At 39.0% G+C, this 20,365-nt stretch overlaps 2 protein-coding genes across 3 annotated transcripts; one reads left to right on the top strand and one right to left on the bottom strand.

Annotated features, from left to right (window-relative positions):
* The first annotated feature begins 1 nt into the window (after position 1).
* On the top strand, positions 2–10,702 carry LOC124270182 (EF-hand calcium-binding domain-containing protein 12-like). Its single transcript, XM_046705208.1, has 7 exons — positions 2–74; positions 1,477–2,336; positions 3,110–3,305; positions 4,542–4,855; positions 5,134–5,359; positions 8,457–8,766; positions 10,200–10,702. Exons 2-7 carry the CDS (start codon positions 1,593–1,595, stop codon positions 10,447–10,449), a joined length of 2,040 nt encoding a protein of 679 aa, XP_046561164.1. The 5' UTR covers positions 2–74; positions 1,477–1,592; the 3' UTR covers positions 10,450–10,702.
* Positions 10,703–11,303: 601 nt separating this feature from the next.
* LOC124270183 (zinc finger CCHC-type and RNA-binding motif-containing protein 1-like) lies at positions 11,304–19,723 on the bottom strand. 2 transcript variants are annotated; one of them, XM_046705210.1, is made up of 6 exons: positions 19,543–19,723; positions 18,171–18,282; positions 16,796–16,903; positions 15,253–15,350; positions 14,737–14,806; positions 11,304–12,423 (listed from the first exon to the last, which is right to left on the bottom strand). In XM_046705210.1, the coding sequence occupies exons 1-6, from the start codon at positions 19,653–19,655 to the stop codon at positions 12,289–12,291; spliced, it is 636 nt and encodes a 211-aa protein (XP_046561166.1). In that variant the 5' UTR covers positions 19,656–19,723; the 3' UTR covers positions 11,304–12,288. The 2 variants fall into 2 exon arrangements, with proteins under 2 accessions (XP_046561166.1, XP_046561167.1); XM_046705211.1 differs by lacking the exon at positions 19,543–19,723 and adding an exon at positions 18,999–19,358.
* Between the last annotated feature and the right edge of the window lie 642 nt (positions 19,724–20,365).

Raw genomic sequence — 20,365 nt, 5'->3', positions numbered from 1 at the left:
AAACTGTCGCTGTGTGGAGTTTGAATACTTGTTTACGGTGGCAACAAGATGGCGCTGACTCTGTAATCCTAACAGTAAGATTATGTTTAGAAATATTTTTCGTTCTCAGTTTAATTAACTGACCACGGACCTCACATTCCATTGATTTAAAATCTAATATACTTTGATAAATGACAGTGCAGTAAAATAAAACAAGTGTCTGTTTGGGTTGATGTATTATCTTCGTTGTGTCGCTCAGGCTCAGCCTTACGAGGCGTCGTAGTAGAAACAAAATACACTTCTTTTTTAATTTTTTATGTATAAGTTGAAATGACTAAACGCACACACAAAATTACCATGACAACGAAATGTTTCATGTTCAGTAAACACTTCATTGCGTTTATACTGTCTACTCCGTCGTAACCCGATTCACAGTAGATGGTTGAACATCCTAGAATATCATGTTTGCATATGTGGATGATCGTTTTAAATTATGTATCATTCAGCGGAATTTAAAATTAAAATTATTCAATTAATTTATTTAAATCTTCAAGTGACAGTTACAGATCACTTGGCTCATTATATTGTGAGTTCTTGTGCCCAGATGGCATGGCCTGTTGCTCATGTTCTCATGTTTAGTCACTGTTTTCCTTGTCCGTGCTTGTATCATATATATTATTGGAATGTCACTGACTGTGTAACACTCACACTGTCAAAATCAGATCTTAGGACATCCCATTATGGGTCACGTCAAACTACCTTTCTCCTTTAGGTGGCATTTAGAAGCTGGTATAATGAAGAGGAACAAATTTTATGGATTGACAACTTCGTTATTGCAATAGGTGCATTTTTTTTGGTGTAGATGCTTGATAATGGTGTTAGCATTGATGCTTAAAATGTCAAACAGATTGCAATAAAGAAGTTGTCAAGCCATAAAATTTGTCTCTCTTTACCTTTCTCTCGACCATTAAAAATCAGCAGATAATGAAAGTGACAATGTGAATGTTATTAGAAAGGTAGGATACTTCATGGATTCTTATTATTCATCAACTTCTAAAATGTTAATCAAACAGATAATCTCAATGGGTTTTTTTTTAAATCATAGAGCCTAGAACAGGTTAACACAGGGTGTTCTAAATGCTTGTTACAACCTGTTGTTACAACCCGTATGACTGATTCAGTCAAAAACATTCTCAATATCTTGCTTTAACAGAAAAAAGATTTCATAGGGAGGACTTTTCTTTCACTCATTTTTTAAATTTGGAATGAAAATTTTCCAAAGTGTAGTCTTGAATGGAAGGTGCCAGTGTGAAACTTTACCATAAAGATCAAGAAAGCAGCTATGTGATTGGGTAATGTCAGCTTCTTGTCAGAAATTCCATTGGTCAAGGTTAGTTTGAGATCTTTGTGACATTACTCATCTGGATGTCTACATATCTTTGTTTTATGGCATCAAGGAATAAGATCATATTTTAATCACATTGGATTTGTTTTCAGATGGATCTGTGTGCCTCTTAATATAGAAGACAGATGGATGCAACATAACCCACTAAGGTCTCCCTATCCTAACATTTTTGTCTCTCATTAAAAACTGCCTCAAAAAATAAATAAACATGCCACCCTCCCAGCGCAGTGCTCCAGATCTTCTGGATCATACTGATGTCAGCTTTTCTCTGGAGAGGCTGTTTGACCATTATAATATGGATCACATCCCTGAGGGTAAAAGGCTTGATGGATTCCAACAGAGGGATCTTCGTCATGTGAAAGGCTACAAAGCTGCAGTGAGAATATTTGGAGGTCCGCTTAGCAGGAAACGTATCATTGTGGCTCCGCCGATGGAGACACCAATGAAACACAGACTTGGCATTTATCAGAACAGGAAGTCACCCCCTTCAGCAGTAACCTTGAACTCTGAGCTGCAGCCACAGACACCCCCTGAAATAAAACCATCAGAGGAGGAAGTGGAAGCACAGAAGGAAAGGGAGAAATGCGATGAGTATCAGAAATGGATAAGCGACCGTAAAAAACTTCGACAAGATTTGAACAGCATTGGTCTGAATGACAAATGGCTTCAAGGTAAAGCACAGAAAACAGTTTTAGAGACACGTGTTATGAATAGGATGAAGGACGAGAAAAGTGTTAAGCCAGGGGAGCCTGTGATAAAGGAACCCCGTCGTTCTACTCTAACACAGGCTCCCCCTGTCCCAGTGATGAAGATCCCGTCACCTCATGGCCTGCAGATCCTGGATGAGCATCTCCATAAAAAGAGGGTCCGGCTCTTGGATCTTTTCCGTCTGGTTGACAAGGACAAAAACTGGGCTGTGTCAAAGGATGAATTTGCCAAATGCATAGAAGAGGTAACAGGTCTTTGATCAAATGTATTTTCTTGTCAGTAACAAGTGCTTGCCTGCTTGGGTTAAGAATTTCATTACTCCACATAGCAACTTTAACAATAATTATTGTTTTGACTTTCACTGTAGATAAAGGCAGCTGAGTAATATAAGCAACATTGTCAGCAGTGTGCGAAATAGATTCCAAGTTGTTATAACCAGTCAGGCTAGCTATGCTTGAAAGTTACAAGCCCACAAAATAATTTACTCGCCCGAAATGTGAATGTAGACACAGGTTTCATCATTAAGCTGCTAATATGGTGAACATTTTTATCAGGCCATAATCTTGCATGATTTAAAAGTGTATTGTAACTTTACAAGTCGGCGAGAGTGATACATATTTCCAAAATTACCCCATGAAAATTCACTAGCCAGTCGGGACAGTGACTGGAGATTTAACTGGTCCGATTGGATTTTTACTAGCCACGGGCTAGCGGGCGAGTGGCTATTTTGCACACTGATTGTCAAGCCTGTGATTTGGTTAATGGTGTGAGACATTGCTCATGATATCAGCCACTTGTTTTTCTGATCCAGACCCAGCAATTTACGGGCGGCTGTGATATTGCTGAAATAATGCTGATTGAAACAACATTACTACATTCAACATCTTTCATCATGTTTTATACCTAATATTTTTTCAAACTGATAATCATCCTACACTAACAGAGTGACACATTTCAGCAGTGTCTTTAATGTTTCTGGTAGTTGGAAATCAAATTTCTCTACTATTTTGTCTTCAGGCCCAGCTTGACATTACAGAGAAGGAGTTGGAAGACATGGTTATCTCCCTTGACTCAGACCTGACTGATGAAGTTGACTATAGTGAACTGGCCAAGGGGATGCTGAGGTGGAAGAAAGAGAGACGAGAGAAGAAGAGAGAGCAGATGTCTCAGAACTCAGGAAGTTCATCAAACAGAAGTCGCTCAGGATCTCCAGGTTCTTAAAACTTCCCTTATCTTATGCTTTGCTTGTACGTCTCACAAACTGAAGTGTCAGATGATACGTTTTGTCATTGAACAGAGCAGTCACACTGGACTAACGCTCAGTCTTTAAATATACATAATTGTGATAGAAACAAACAATTCCTTTTAAATTTGAAAAGGAGTCCAGTGAGAAAACCTGAGGAAATCTAGACTTGCTTCATTTAGTGCTTCAGCATTGCTAATTGACTGTGAGGTATAAAGCAACATTGACTATCACCTTCAGCATATGATCTCAATGGTCTTTTTATCCCGTCACAAATTGGAATACATCCTTGAAGACAAGAAACGTTTTCTGGATAACAACTTCAAAATTGTTGCAACATTAATGTCTACTCAGAGGTACAGATAAGCTGCGTATCTGCGTAAAATACGCAAATATTTATGTGAAAACTCAATTCTTATCAAGTCTGTTGCGTACAAGTACACTTGAATTTTTGTAAATACATGTACTCAATATATTTGATCTTACATGCGTACACACAAAAATGTCAAATCTTAGCTTGCGTACCGGTGCAGTCTTTCTTATCGTTTCTCATATTACAGATCCAGTATAAATAACATTTAAACTATATTATATTTTTAGAATTACTGGAAAATGGTAAAATACCCAACTGAGTTTGAGTGAGGTGGTACAATTTATTTGGTTACTCAAAGGAAAATTAGGATACGCAACTGAGATGAGCACAAGCAAGTACATGACTCAATGAGCCAAAACGTTATCTGTGGCTCTGTCTACTTCTTGCCGATTCATCAGAAGCATGATGGTGCAAGAAGTAACCCTGAAAAGAAATGATAGTGAGTGAGTTTAGTTTTATGCTGCTTTTAGCAATGTTTGGTCTTTGGCATGACAAGCAAACCTTATAAATACTACACAACCCCACCACCCCAACAGAATGATCAGTTATGTATTTTATAGAAAAGTGTCATGTCTTCATGCTCTTCCTACTTTCAAATGCCAATGAAAGTTGGGACAGTAGGGTAGCCTAGTGGTTAAAGCGTTCGCTTGTCACACTGAAGACCCGGGTTCGATTTCCCACATGGGTACAATGTGTGAAGCCCATTTCTGGTTTCCCCTACCGGGATATTGCTGGAATATTGCTTAAAGTGGCATAAAACCCAACTCACTCATATGAAAGTCTGTAGATCGCTGTGATATGTAGAAAAGTTGGTTATACAATATTTTCCACAGCAACATCAAGAGGTGGAAGGTCACCAAGCTCATCATCCAAGAATTCACATCGTATCCAAGGTGATGTCACTATGGGTCAGCAACCAGTTGACAGAGCTATCGAGAGAACCATGACTGCTGAAGGCCGACCAACCTCCAACAGAAGCAGTAACAGCAGTGAGAGATCAAGGGGAGGTGCCTCTACTCCCCAGTACCTCGAGCCCCCTCCTGGCGACACTAGACTGGAACAGATGATTTTATCATCAGAAGAGGCAATGGTCGACCTTCGGAAACATGATCATGTGGTACTTGCACGGTCCCATTCAAAAAGGAAAGTAGGTGTTTTCCGAATTTACCTTTCATTGATAATTTAATATCGTATCCAATATGCTTTCCTTTTATTTTTTTGTTCAATGTCGCGCTCAGCAATATTCCAGCTATATGGCGGCTGTTTGTAAATAATCAACTCTGGACCAGATAATCCAGTGATAAACATTTTAATGAGATTAGAGATAATCATTAACAAACTTTATACACATTTACATCAGAAGACAGTAGAACCTGCCCCATCTGGTATATGCACAACTTGATTCAGTTGCCTCCCTTGTTTCAGTCTTCTGGAAGCAAGAGAGATTCATCAGTGTCACCAAGCCCCCCTTCCTCCGTCATTAAGATCGGCCACAAGGCTATTGACAACCACTCACTCGTGTCCACCCTGGGAGGGGAGGTGGGCGAGATGGTGAACCGCTTCCGTCAGCTGCGACTCAAGGAGTACTATGATGTTGTCCGTATGTGTGAGGAGAAAGGTGTACCCCTGACACAACCTGTGTTGGAGAGAGGTGGGTGAAACATATTAGTTGTGTCACTGGGATAATTGTAGGAGTAGACCTGCACCTGTTAGCCGCTTAATTTGGAAAAAGCCAATTTGTCATTTTATGCTTTATGCGCCAGTGTGGATGAACCTCTGGAATATTTGAAATTTTCAGTTAAAGGGCCTTTGTCATAACATTCATAGTTTATGTTATAACATGGGAACCGGGTGAGTGAGTTTAGTTTTACGCCGCACTCAGCAATATTCCAGCTATATGGCGGCGGTCTGTAAATAATCGAGTCTCGACCAGACAATCCAGTGATCAACAGCATGAGCATAAATGGGAACCGGAGACTGCTGTTTTTCTTATTTGTGACCTATATGGTTGCCTCAACCTCCATGGTCTAGGGGATGGAATGTGTGTTTAGATCTCCTGCCACGTCACACTAAAAGACGTTTAGTAAGATGTGTCATACCTAAAGGCGTTTAGTAAGATGCTTCATACCTAAAGATGTTCAGTAAGATGTGTCATACCTAAAGACGTTTAGTAAGATGCGTCATTTAGTAAGATGCGTCATACCTAAGACGTTTAGTAAGACGTTTAGTAAGATGCGTCACACCTAAAGACGTTTAGTAAGATGTGTCACACCTAAGCGTGTTTAGTAAAATGTGTCATACCTAAAGACGTTTAGTAGATACGTCATACATAAAGACGTTTAGTAAGATGCGTCATACCTAAAGACGTTTAGTAAGATGCATCATACCTAAAGATGTTTAGTAAGATGCATCATACCTAAAGACGTTTCGTAAGATACGTCATACATAAAGACGTTTAGTAAGATACGTCATACCTAAAGATGTTTAGTAAGATGCGTCATACCTAAAGACGTTTAGTAAGATGCATCATACCTAAAGACGTTTCGTAAGATATAAAGACGTCATACCTAAAGATGTTTACTAAGATGCGTCATACCTAAAGACATTTAGTAAGATGCGTCATGCCTAAAGACGTTTACTAAGAGCCTTCATACCTAAAGATGTTTAGTAAGATGCGTCATACCTAAAGACGTTTAGTAAGATGTGTCATTTAGTAAGATTCGTCATACCTAAAGACGTTTAATAAGATGTGTCATACCTAAAGATGTTTAGTAAGATGAGTCATACCTTAAGACGTTTAGTAAGATGCGTCATACATAAAGACGTTTACTAAGATGCGTCATACCTAAAGACATTTAGTAAGATGTGTCATGCCTAAAGACGTTTACTAAGATGCTTCATACCTAAAGATGTTTAGTAAGATGCGTCATACCTAAAGACGTTCTGTAAGATGTGTCATACCTAAAGACGTTTAGTAAGATGCATCATACCTAAATACGTTTAGTAAGATGCATCATACCCAAAGACGTTTAGTAAGATGCGTCATACCTAAATGCGTTTAGTAAGATGTGTCATACCTAAAGATGTTTAGTAAGATGCGTCATACCTAAAGACTTTTAGTAAGATACGTCACACCTAAACACGTTTAGTAAGATGCGTCATACCTAAAGATGTTTAGTAGATGCGTCATACCTAAAGACGTTTAGTAAGATACTTCATACATAAATGCGTTTAGTAAGATGCATCATACCTAAAGACGTTTAGTAAGATGTGTCATACCTAAAGACGTTTAGTAAGATGCGTCATACCTAAAGGCGTTAAGTAAGATGCATCATACCTAAAGGCGTTTAGTAAGATGTGTCATACCTAAAGACGTTTAGTAAGATGCATCATACCTTAAGGTGTTTAGTAAGATGTCATCATACCTGTTGAAAGATCGTCATACCTAAAGATGTTACCTAAAGATTTAGTAAGATCATATCAACCTAAACCTTTAGTAAGATGTTCATACCTAAGCAGCGTTTAGTAAGATGCGTCATACCTAAAGAGTAAGATCAAGATACCTAAAGATGTTTAGTAAGATAACCTAAATAGTAAGATGCCTCAACCTTAAAGCGTTTAGTAAGATGCGTCATACCTAAAGACGTTTAGTAAGATGCATCATACCTAAAGAGCGTTTAGTAAGATGTGTCATACCTAAAGACGTTTAGTAAGATGCATCGTCATACAGAAAGATGTTTAGTAAGATCGTCATACCTAAAGTAAGATCGTCATACCTAAAGTTTAGTAAGATGCATCATACCTTATACATAAAGATGCGTTTAGTAAGATGCATCATACCTAAAGATCGTCGTTTAGTAAGATGTCATACCTAAAGAAGCGTTTAGTAAGATGCATCATACCTTAAGGCGTTTAGTAAGATGTGTCATACCTAAAGACGTTTAGTAAGATGCATCATACCTTAAGGCGTATAGTAAGATGCGTCATACCTAAAGACGTTTAGTAAGATACGTCATACATAAAGACGTTTAGTAAGATGCATCATACCTTAAGGCGTTTAGTAAGATGCGTCATACCTAAAGATGTTGAGTAAGATGTGTCATACCTAAAGATGTTTAGTAAGATGCGTCATACCTAAAGACCTTTAGTAAGATACGTCACACCTAAACGCGTTTAGTAAGATGTGTCATACCTTAAGGCGTTTAGTAAAGTGGTACTTGTTTTACCCTGCATGGCACTTAGTATTATGGGACCCGTGAAGGTCCGGGTTAGAATGAGCCTTCAGTAACCCATGTTTGTCGTAAGAGGCGACTAACGGGATTGGGTGGTCAGGCTCGCTGACTTGGTTGACACATGTCATCGGTTCCCAATTGCGCAGATCGATGCTCATGCTAATGACCACTGGAATGTCTGGTCCAGACTCGATTATTTACAGACCGCCACCATAAAGCTGGAATATTGTTGAGTGTGGCGTAAAACTAAACTCACTCACTCACTTAGTATTATGGCGATAAAACAAGGACTTGTCAGTTCTGACTCCCATTTAACATAGAAGATTCAATGTTTCAGATGTCAAAAACCCATGTTAATGTTCATGCATCATGAAAACACTACCATCACTTTGTGAGTCTTGTCCCTTGTACTTGAGAGTTTCATACACAGGGTTATACATATCAACTTTTTAAAATCAGATGATTAAGAGAAATATTAGAATTCAGAGGTCAATTTCCAACTTATTTCCCCTCCAGTCCTTTTGTATCCACCTGACCTTCCACCTGGGAGCATCAAGAGACGGGTGTCCCAACCCGGCCAGAAACTGCTCTCCACCCGCTTTGCTACTTCCCCGAAACCACCACGTGCACCTCTGGAGGTCCGGCACAAAGACAAGATGAAGCGATCCAAGAGCGGGCAACTCATGATCGATAGCCGTCATATATATCCCAGAGGATCCAATGTGACCCAGTCTGTATCCAGGGAGACGCTGTCAACTGGGAGAGCTCTGATCAGTCGTAAAATTGACTGTTGGATGTCTTTTGAAGAATATGAGGACCTGACAAGGTATGCTGGAGAGTTATTGGAGTTTAGAAATATTCAGAAATTATTTCAGCTAGGGCTGGGATGGGTTGCCCAAGTATCGGGGGTCAGGTAAATACTTTTCACTACCTTGGTCCTAAATAAACTACCTAAACCCGTTTCATCACGTGACTTATCACATGTAACTGATAGTCTGCTACATTACGTAAATTCGTACAACCGAAATAATGAACCAATCTTACAATTAGTATTTGTTCTTCTATCGTATTGGGCAATGCTACCTCAGGTAGAAAATTTCTACCCATCCCAGCCCTAATTTCAGCCTACAGTGGAAGCTGTCAAAACCGGCAGCTGTCCAATCCGGAAAGTTGTCAACATCGGCATAAAATCTCAGTCCCGTCCATGGCTAGTATATTTATCATCATTTAAAAGCTCTGCAATCCGGCAGCTGTCAATTCCGGATCTCGGCATGAAATGAGCCACCCGAATATGTGTTTATACTGTAATCAGCGCTGTCTAATCTGGCGTGTGGCAAGGAGTCAGTAATCCTGTGTTGAAACTACATGGTTGCCGACAAAGATACTTTAATCTTAGTTCAGTATAGGTGTACTTGTACATTTAATTAATGAGTTGAGAGAACCACCTTATACAACAATGTATATGAGAGTGATAAAACTGGTTTAGTTCTAGTCGTAGGTAACCATGTCAGCTCTACATTTCGGCACGCTGTCAAAACCGGATTATGTATTCAGTCCCGACGTGTGCCGGTTTAGACAGCTTCCACTGTATTTGATATTTATTCTTCATGTTCTTTGTACAATGAAGTAAAACAAGTATAAGCATTTCAGTATCCTCTTTTCAGTAATAGCAAAAACTATTTAGAGGCGATTGCATAGTCAAATGGTTTCACTAATATGAACATGGTCAGTTGATCAAAGATATCATGAATCTGACCCAAGTGTTTTCTTATCATATATACCAACACAAGTCAATTTGAAATCGCCACACTTTGAGGCTTGCAGTGGTTTTCTGTGCATTGACAACAGAATGGTGCACTGAAGAATAGGGTGGTCCCTGTTCATGTAGTGTATCTCTTGCTATTGTGTTAATGCTAATGTTTGCAATTTGACTTCAAAAGGATCTCAGTATTACAATTTTGCTCTTTAATAATCCAGGGATTGGGAAAGGCAGGGGCCATGGGCCATTTTGCACATTAGAATAAAAAATGGCCCATTAAAATTTTAAAGTTTACTATTGATACGAGGGCAGTGGCCCATTCTAAATTCAGAAAATGGCTAATAATCCTGAAAATGGCCCATTGTCAAAGTTCTCTATCCCAATCCCTGAATAATCACACAAGAAAAATGAAGTATTCAGAACTAAGCGTGTCCCTGTAAAATGAAATTTCTTTGTCTATATTTCTATAACAATATCATGTGCTTTATCTCTGTTCTAAGTCATCTAGCAGTTCGATACAAGCAGCTCCATGGTAACGTAGACAACAACGCCTTCTGGCCTGGACACCTTCTCAACAAGCTCCGTCTGTGTATGCCGACACCCAATGATGGCTCCCAGGCTGTGTTCTACAACACAAAACAACAGAAACGCTCCAACCCGGGGTATCACAACGACCTCCAGACCTGGCCGGTTGGACCAGAAGGTCATGTGATGTACGCCCCCTATGAGCGCTACTACAGGAATCCCTGAGAGGGTTCAGGATATTTGATGTGTGTACGGTGTGTGTACGGTATAAATCTCCTGAGGCTGTGATATTTTTGCCAAAGAAATTTGTGATTTCCTGAAAAAGATGAATGTACAAACCTTGATACAGACACAGTTTTGTGTGTTTTGGATAATTTAATTTTCATATCATTTTACATTCATATTAAATCTAAACTAATATATACAATGTGATTGTTTTCAACCGAGAAGAAGAAAAATAAAAGCAGTTTTATTCCAAGCTTATTCTCTGTTGTTAATGAGTCTCATGGGCTTGAACAAATCATAGAACATGCCTGAGCACACAACTTGGCACTATGACTGTTGTAAATCTTAGGCGACTTACAGGATCTGGTGGTCAGGCTCGATGACTTGGTTGACACAAGTCATCGTATGACCTGTAGATCAATGCTCATGCTGTTGATCCCTGGAATGTCTAGTCAAGATTTGAATGTTTACAAAACGCCGCCATATAGCTGGAATATTGCTGAGTGTTGCGTTAAACAACAAACAAACATATGTCTGGGCTAAGGTATGGGAGTTGTCTGTCAAACAGACCCTAAAACAATATACATAATGTAGCCCCTGCAAGTCTAGAATGAGTGGCAAGTCCAGATTTCCACAGTTTCAGTTAATGAAGAAAGTCCCTGGGCTCCTTTTTATTGTATTATATATTAAATATATATCAATCTGTGTATACCCTACCTGGCATTTGGTGCATGGCAGGTAGATTAATTATTATTTCACTGATCAGTATATATATATACTGTATACTTCAGACATTATACAAAAAGAGTAGGGTTCATTACATAACATACCCATAATCAGAATAAGAACAAAACTCAAAAATAGTTCGGACTTTTATTCATGACTTTCATTTTCAAAATGACTGAATTTCTGCAAAACCACAAAATGTGAGTTAAGACCCATTTGAGATAGGTGGTCTTGCTAAACTGGTTACATATGGGGGCCAAATTGTTTTCCTCAATTTCGACCAAAGCAAACATAACACAACACCAGCAATGGCGATAACAACACACAGACAGTTGGAGCAGAGGACATCCGCCATTACCCAGTGTATTGAATCTCAATTCCAATACAATGAATACAATGGACCTTCGCCATAATAAACAGACACCAAAACAATTAACACTGAACATTCATTCATCAGTGAAAAAAGCGGCAAGATACCCTCTACGCAGCTCCGATTTACTCCACTTCAGGATGTCATCTCACATACAACCTGCAAGTCCTCTTGTAAATTGAGGTCATACTGCTCAGCTGAAAGATCATTTCTGATACCTTTTTTTCCTTGACTTAACATACATCAGTGACTTGCTAAGACAACAAGGCCACTATTTTGAATGTTTTTCTACACCAATCACACATTCAGAAGATGCATTCTGATTTGTTGTTGATTTCGGAAAAGAAACTCTGTGCTTGGCGACTGTTAAAGTCATTAATGGGAAGACATTACCAAAAGACAAGCTGGGTCTGGACTTTTTTAGGACATCAATCTCGACTGACATCTCAACAGTCACGGGGGAGACACCATTTGTCATACCTCAAGTCCACAGATAATTTCACATACATTGTTTATGTGGCGTAACAACATTTTGGGAGAAAACAACAAGTACATCCAGATTTTCGCTAATCTTGGACTAGTGGGTAAATCTACCCCTGCAGCCAAGCCTAGACTCTATACACTGTATATTGGCTGCCCAAGATGTCAGGAGCATGCTGTGTTGGTCATTATTAATCAGAACACATTCGGTGTATTCATGATCATGGTAGCAGAATTCATTGGAATATCCTTTATTCTTATCTTCAGTCATTGTCACTAAGTTCTTCCTCGTCACTGAAGTAGGAATCCTTCTTATACTTCTTCCTCTTGGGTTCATCTTGGTCACCATCTAGGAAGGGAAGAGGATACTGCCCAGACTCCTCGTAGTGCTTCTGTTGCTACAAAAGTCAGAAATGTGAAAACATCAGAACAATTTGGTCTTCAGCAACCCGTGTTTTTCGTTAGAGGCAACTAGCGAGATTGGGTTGTCAGGTTTGCTGACTTTGTTGACACATGACATCATATCCGAGTTGCGTAGATCAATGTTCATGCAAATAATCATTGGATTGTCCGGGCCAGGCTCGATTATTACAAGGCATGATATCAATATATTTGGAATCCCTGTGAGATGAGCTTTCATTTGATATCTCACATGGCATAATTATTTACAAAATATCTGTTTGAATACTCAGTTTAATGATTTTGGTGGCCATCTTGAAATTAGCGGCCATTTTGAAAATGCCACAAGGTAGAATTTGCAGAACTTTGTATCTTGTATATGGCAATGATGTTCTGAAGCTTTCCTGAAAAATTCAGCTTTCTACTATTTTTTCCAATGTTACCTATTGGTTGTGTCTAATGCTCCTGGCCTATATATACAGACCACTGCCATATAGCTGCAACATTATTGAATATATCCTGTTAGTCGCCACTTATGACAAGCAGGGGTTGCTGAAGACCTATTCTAACACGGATCTTCAGGGGTACACAGATGCCAACCTCTACGATTTTATTGTAGTCGCTACAAATTTTAGCCTCAAACTACGCCAATACAACTGCACTAGAATTTCTACGAAATTTGAAGAAAATTAATTAAAATTCGGATATATAGACAAAAACATACATTTTCGCTAAAAAGAGACAAGAAGAAATGTAATGCTGATAATTTGGAAATCTGCTGTTGGAGGTATGTGAAATTAAAGCTTCACTCTTGATTAGTGTCATATTATCTTTCTCAGAATCCATCATGACTTTTAAGTATTTAGTTGACTACTAATCTTATGGTCAAACTACTACTTTTGATCTTTAAAACTACTATTTGCAACACTTTGGGGTTGGCATCTCTGAGGGTAACATGTAAATAAAAAAACTGATGATTACTTTAACAAAATGGATTGGATTCTTCAATACATTGACTTGGATGATGCAAGTCATCATATCCCAATTAAGTAGACCGACCCTCGGGACCATTGCCTCTTTTACTTCCAATCAGCCAACATATAGGGTGGCATATCGGGTGGCATTAACCAACAAACATACATGATTTGTGGAAATGTTCTTACATATTTACACAGCAATGACAGTTCCCCTATTTCTTTATGTGTTTATAACCATACAGAGGCAATTGCAAAAAGTAACAACATCTGACAACAACTTCTGCAGTCAAAATCAAGTGAGTGAGTGAGTGAGTTTAATGTTGCTTTTAGCAATATTGCAGCAATATCACAGTTGGGGACACCAGAAATGGGCTTCACACATTGTACTCTTGTGGGGAATCGAAATAGGGTCTTCCGCATTTCGAGCCAATGCTTTAACCACTAGGCTACCCCACCGCCCCTGTCATAATCAAGTCAAAGCTAATGAACATGTAACAAATGATCAACTCAAAGTCATCTTGATATCAGCTGATGATCAACTCAAAGTCATCTTGATATCAGCTGATGATCAACTAAAAGTCATCTTGATATCGGCTGATGATCAACTCAAAGCTATCTTTATATCAGCTGATGATCAAATCAGAGGCATCTTGATATCAGCTGATGATCAACTCAAAGTCATCTTGATATCAGCTGATGATCAACTCAAAGTCATCTTGATATCAGCTGATGATCAACTCAAAGCTATCTTTATATCAGCTGATGATTAACTCAGAGCCATCTTGATATCAGCTGATGATCAACTCAAAGCCATCCTGATATCAGCTGATGATCAACTCAAAGCCATCTTTATATCAGCTGATGATCAACTGATCAACACAGAGCCATCTTGATATCAGCTGATGATCAGAGCCATCTTGATATCATTACAGAGCCATCTTGATATCAGCTGATGATCAACACAGAGCCATCTTGATATCAGCTGATGATCAACTCAGAGCCATCTTGATATCAGCTGATGATCACCTCAAAGCCATCCTGATATCAGCTGATGATCAACTCTCAGCTATCTTGATATCAGCTGATGAAAATCAGAAGGATGGCACTACCATCATTCAGTGCACAGGACACCATTTTATGATATTTAAATTTAAATATTGCAACTTACCATACAAATTAATTGATTAGATTAGATCTTATGTTTCATTTGAACGTTTTACAGAAAATTGAATCTGACCTTGACCTTGTATTTCCCAACATTTCCATGGCATGTTAAAATACACACAAAAGTAATGAACTTTGAAATGATGACTGCATCAGTGTTAAAAGTGTTACCTGGTAGCGAATAGCTGCTGATAGACTGTCTTGAGTCTGATCTTCTTCCTTGTCAGAATCTTTTTCATCCCTGGAAAATATATGTTCTCTGTGGTGAAATCCAAAGTAGCTAAGGATCATTTATTACTGATTGAGTAACAATTTTGCAATTGTTAGAGTGCACCAGCAAATTATACCTTTGCCAAGTACAGCAAAACAGCAAATTGTAAATCATTATGTCTAATAGTGCTTCGTCTTAAATTTCACATTTCTGTGATCCAAGTTTGTCATCACCCGTTTGTTCATTTGAATTTGCTGGAGGGATACAATGAAGTTCTCTACTGTGCAATATACTCAAATAACGTTATGAATTATATGCAAGAGCTTTGTTCTTCTTCTCCGTAGAATTTCTGAAAGTTAGGAAACTAACAAAATATTTAAATATCAGGAAAATCATTCATCTATGATTTGATCCATGATAAGATACAATTTGAGGAAGTAATTTCTTATCTGAGAGTTGATCTAGAGAAAACATACTCCTCATCTTCATCATTCTGTTTCTTCTTTTTCTTCTCCGGAGGCTCCCGATCTCCCAGCAGGTTCTTTGGGCATTGATAGCTCAAGTGTCCCTCATCCTGTTAAAAATAGCATCACACATCCAACTAGGGCTGGAACGGGTCCAAATTTCCTACCCGGGTACCCGACCCCCTACTACCCGACCCGACCCGGGTACCCATTATAACACCAATTGCGAGTTATTCCCCTTCAATAAAATCAGTCCTGGGAGAGATTAAGAGCAGTGTCTAGAAATATTTTGAATCCGTCACAAACAAACACATTCAATTAATTCTTCATTAATTAGTCACGTGATCAAAGCGGCTCAGGTAATGTGATGGGAACCCGGGTCCAACACTTTACCCACCCGTCACGGGTATCCAAGTTACCTGTTCCAGCCCTACATCCAACAACAAACCTGAAATACTCATCGATATTCAAGTTTCACTAATACTACAGTGTTACTGTATTGTGTGTACAGAGGACAGGTTGTAGGCGTCTGCCGCATTGTGAACAAGGGAATGGTGCCAGCAGAACTGTGTTGAAATATCCTGAAAGTGGATCCTGGAGATTGTAAGCTGCAGAACAGCTCACAAACACTCACCTTACTTTTCCCTCCCAATGTATCACAGCAAGTAACATTTGAAAACAATACCAGTAAAACGAGAGAGAGGGCTGACTCATTGTCTCTGTTTCAATATGTACAATGAAATTGACTTGACTATTATCAACAACAGACACAGAAAATAATGTTCTGGGCGATTTTAGACATTTACAGACATTGCTGAGAGAGATGGGGAAAATCCTGAAGCAGTCAGCTCATGTACAACACTGAAATTTGATTACCATGACTACAATTGTTTAGGGGCGATAGGTATGATGGGGTAGGCAAGTGGATAAGGTCAGTGGGATGACAGAGATTCACTTCCACACAGTTGCAATAATTGTATTAAGTGAAACCTCCCCATCCCTACCCTAGTATTATAATATTAATAATGTGGAGTAAAACACAACAGATCATTCAAACAGTGGAGATGCCATTTATCATTTTTTACTACTATGATTTCTAAAAGCTAAAAAGGCAAAGAAAACAAATGCAAATTTAACACTGCTATTAGAAGTGAAATTGGGTTTTACGTCATACTTGAGAATATTTCGCTCATATGATGACATGCATGCGTGTGTATGTGCGGCTGCTTGTACTAGCCCAGACTGAAGCTGGTTTTATTGTGCTAGCCCACTGAGATACCATGCCGCAGTGAAGCATGAATACCCCACTCAGACACATTATACTGACTCCGAGCCGACCAGTCCTTGTGGTACCTATTAATGCCGAAGCGACAGGCATGGACCAACAAGTACCATATTTTAACGTCTTTTGGTATGACATGGTCGGGGATCGAACCCACGACCTTCCACTCTCCGGGCGGACGCTCTAACCACTACACCACGGAGGCAGTCCACTGCTATTAGAACCAAAGGTGAATGAAAAAGAAGAAATATAACTCAGTGAAGTTCCTCTCACCCCACATTCATAGCACCGTGATTTATCTTTGTACGTCTTTTTCTTGATGAACTCAGTCGTTCTGCCATTGTCTTTCGCAATACTGCATTTGATTGTTCTCCCAAACATCTGTCAAACAAGAACAGGAAGTAATAAGTAACCATGGTAACACATATTTGATATACTTTTTCAGCAATTAACGATGAGAGGAAAGAATATTTTCAGCTGAGTGTGTGTCACCGGCCACTCCAAAAGATGTTTTCAGATGTTCTCTTTTAATACATGTATATCTGAGCCAACTAGAAGGATACTCTTGATGGTTCTTTGATCTTAGTGAACTTTTCCCATCATGAACTAGGTAATAATACATTGTGTGGTAAAAATAGAGTCTCTGCCCTTCCTTTTCATTGCAATTGATCATACCTGTTTCAGTTTTGAAAAGCCAATGGTTAAATCCTATAGGGCATTAAATACATGTATGTTCATACAGGCAATTAAATATCCAAAGTTTATTCAAAATATAGATCATAAGCACAAGTACAAAACTCAACAAAATAACAATGATAGTGACAAAATGGTTAGGTACACCGTTCAAACATTTCTTAACCTTAAAGCTTCTTTTAAAGTTTTACAAATATTGCTAAGTTAATTAGGATATTTACTTTATCAAAACTTAATAATTCATTACATTTATAAATAGAAGGATGTTTCCATAATATTCAGGAATATACTTATGTCTTAAAATGGAATAACCTTTACATATTCATCTTCTATACATTCATGTTCATTTGTTCATGCATGACATTAAAAACTTCTTTGCTCATGTGAAACAGTGAATAAAAACTGGTATATTTATATGATTATTTCCATGTCTTTGTCTTGATCAAGTTACTTCTTTAAGTGGCATTTAGAAGTACGATGAAGAGGAACAAGTTTAATGGATAACTTGCTTCATAATGGTGTTAGACCCGTGAAGATCCGGGGTAGGACAGGTCTTCAGCAACCCATGCTTGCCACAAAAGGCGACTATGCTCATCGTAAGAGATGACTAACGGGATCGGGTTGTCAGGCTCGCTGACTTGGTTGACACACGTCATCAGTTCCAAATTGCGCAGATCGATGTTCATGCTGTTGATCACTGGATTGTCTGGTCCACCTAGATTATTTACAGACCGCCGCCATATAGATGGAATATTGCTGAGTGCGGCGTAAAACTAAACTCACTCACTCACTCATAATTGTGTTAGCATCTACACTGAAACTTGTTCCTCTTCCTCTGCAGAAAAGTAAATTTATCACTAAATGCACATAATACACATAATCAAGTTTTTCAATGTTTTAAATACTTCTCTGCATTGGAATTTACTTGTCTGTACACTTGTGGAGACAACACTACCTGAGACTTGTTGAGAGAGCGGACCGCTTTGTGAGCTGCATCCCGTTCGAGGTACAGCACAAAAGCCACGCCCTTACTCCGCCGTGTATCCTTGTCCTTCATGACTGTCACTCTGGAATGGAATAGTACAATCACTTTTCTTCATTACATACAGTGAGTTGGTATGGTTTTACAACACTTTTAGCCATATTCCACCAATATCATGGTAGGGGACACCAGAGTGAGTGAGTACTGTTTTACACTGCTTTTAGCAACATTCCAGCAATATCCCGGCTGGGGACACCAGAAAAGGGCTTCACACATTGTACCCATGTGGGTAATCAAACCCTGGTCTTCAGCATGACGAGTGAACGCTTTAAGCACAAAGCTACATTACCACCCCAATTACAAAGAAGCAGCAATATAACCTTGTTAACATCATGGGCAGTGAACCGGAGAAGATCCAGGATACATATAGGTTGTCTTGAGCAATCCATGCTCGTCATAAAATGCGACTAACAGGATCAGGTGGTCAGACTCACTGAATTGGTTGACACATGTCATTGAATCCCAATTGTGCAGGACAATGCACATGCTGTCGATCACTTGATTGTCTGGTCAAGACTCGATTATTTACTGACCGCTAGCATATAGCTGGAATATTGCTGAGTGTGACGTTAAACAACAAACCAACCATGTGCCGTGTTTACTTGCTCTATGACGAAGATGGCTTGTGAATAACATAAAGTTGGTTTTAGCAACAGTTTTACAATTGTTCATGGATAATCGAGAAATTTATGTTCATAACAGTCCAAATACCGCTAACATTTGGATAAGGTATAGCTTAACTTGTTCTGGTGCCTGAAACACTGCTGGCAGGACTTCATGTCGGTCACTTGCCAGCTTATAGTTACATCATGACTTCCCCCCTGACCTGTTTCAGTCCCAGTTGCTGCACTCAACACTGTCGCTGGTAGAGTTATCTAACTCTGAAATGTACTGCAGTACACTTGGTACAAAACCAGGACAAATGATTTCTTTGAAGGCCAGGCTATCTATAGTTCATAGAGACAGATAACCGTCAACTAAATATCGATTGATTATTAATAAATATCGGAGACGTAACTTTGAGCTAAAGTGCCAAAGATGTCTGAAAGAAATGAACATATTTCATGGGTGAGTGGTGACATGTTTGTACATGGATTATTAACAACACGATCCCAAGGGTTAGGGTTCAGGGTTAGGCACCCTTTACGATCCTTAGGGTTAGGGTTAGGGAACCCCAGCATCGCTAATTAATCTGAAAAAGTGCGCCCGGTAAAGTGCAGTACTCCCCCGTTTGTGAGTGACACTAACGTTGACAGTCTGTGTCCGGCTGTCCGAACCTACTTACTTGACAACTTTCCCATATTTGGCAAATATCTTGTGCATATCATTGTTTGTGAGTGAAAATGGTAAGTTAGACACATAAATGGTACTTCTACTCGGGGCCAATCCCCCGCTCATGTTGATATCAATGTAACAGAATGTCTCTGTTTACGATACGCTGGTAACACGACACATTAGAGTTATCTGCCGGTAGTTCACGACCGCGCCGCAAGATCCTCTTCTCAACAGGGGATGTGTTATTCTGGCCTACACCACACTATTAGATTTGTCTACTCCTGATTGTATACATGATTTTTTTGCAGACAAGTACTTCCGAAATCTCAAATGAATTATTGATATCCCAAAATTGATGCTGATAAAAATTTAATTCTTTAGAACTGATGCGAAGCTTATATATAAAATGATTAATTGGTTTTACAAATTTAATTTTTGATACCATAAATACAATACTGTACCTATATAACATAGAAACCTAGCTAGAGTTAATTTTCTTAAAGCGAAACGTGTAACGATAAATATGTTGCTATGAATAGATCGAATGTTCTTATTTTACTGTAACAGTCTACATGCATGCAGTATGCTTTACAAAACACGCTTCATTCAACATACTTATTTGAACTTTTTCGACAATTAAATCTCGAAGGTTTGCCGCCATGATGGAACTGGCGTGATTCGTATTAAACGCTATGGCTTCAAAAAGATGATAAACCAAGAGGATGCTGTCAAGGATTGTGGGGAGATTAACTTGTTATCAGGGGCGGTCGGGTGACCTAGTGGTTAAAGCGTTCGCTCGTCACGCCGAAGGCCCGGGTTCGATTTCCCACAGG

Source organism: Haliotis rubra, unplaced genomic scaffold (genome assembly GCF_003918875.1).
Source record: "Haliotis rubra isolate DU_JTF1 unplaced genomic scaffold, ASM391887v1 Scf15, whole genome shotgun sequence".
NCBI classification, from domain to species: Eukaryota; Metazoa; Mollusca; class Gastropoda; order Lepetellida; family Haliotidae; genus Haliotis; species Haliotis rubra.
This window is presented reverse-complemented; position numbering and strand designations above follow the sequence as displayed.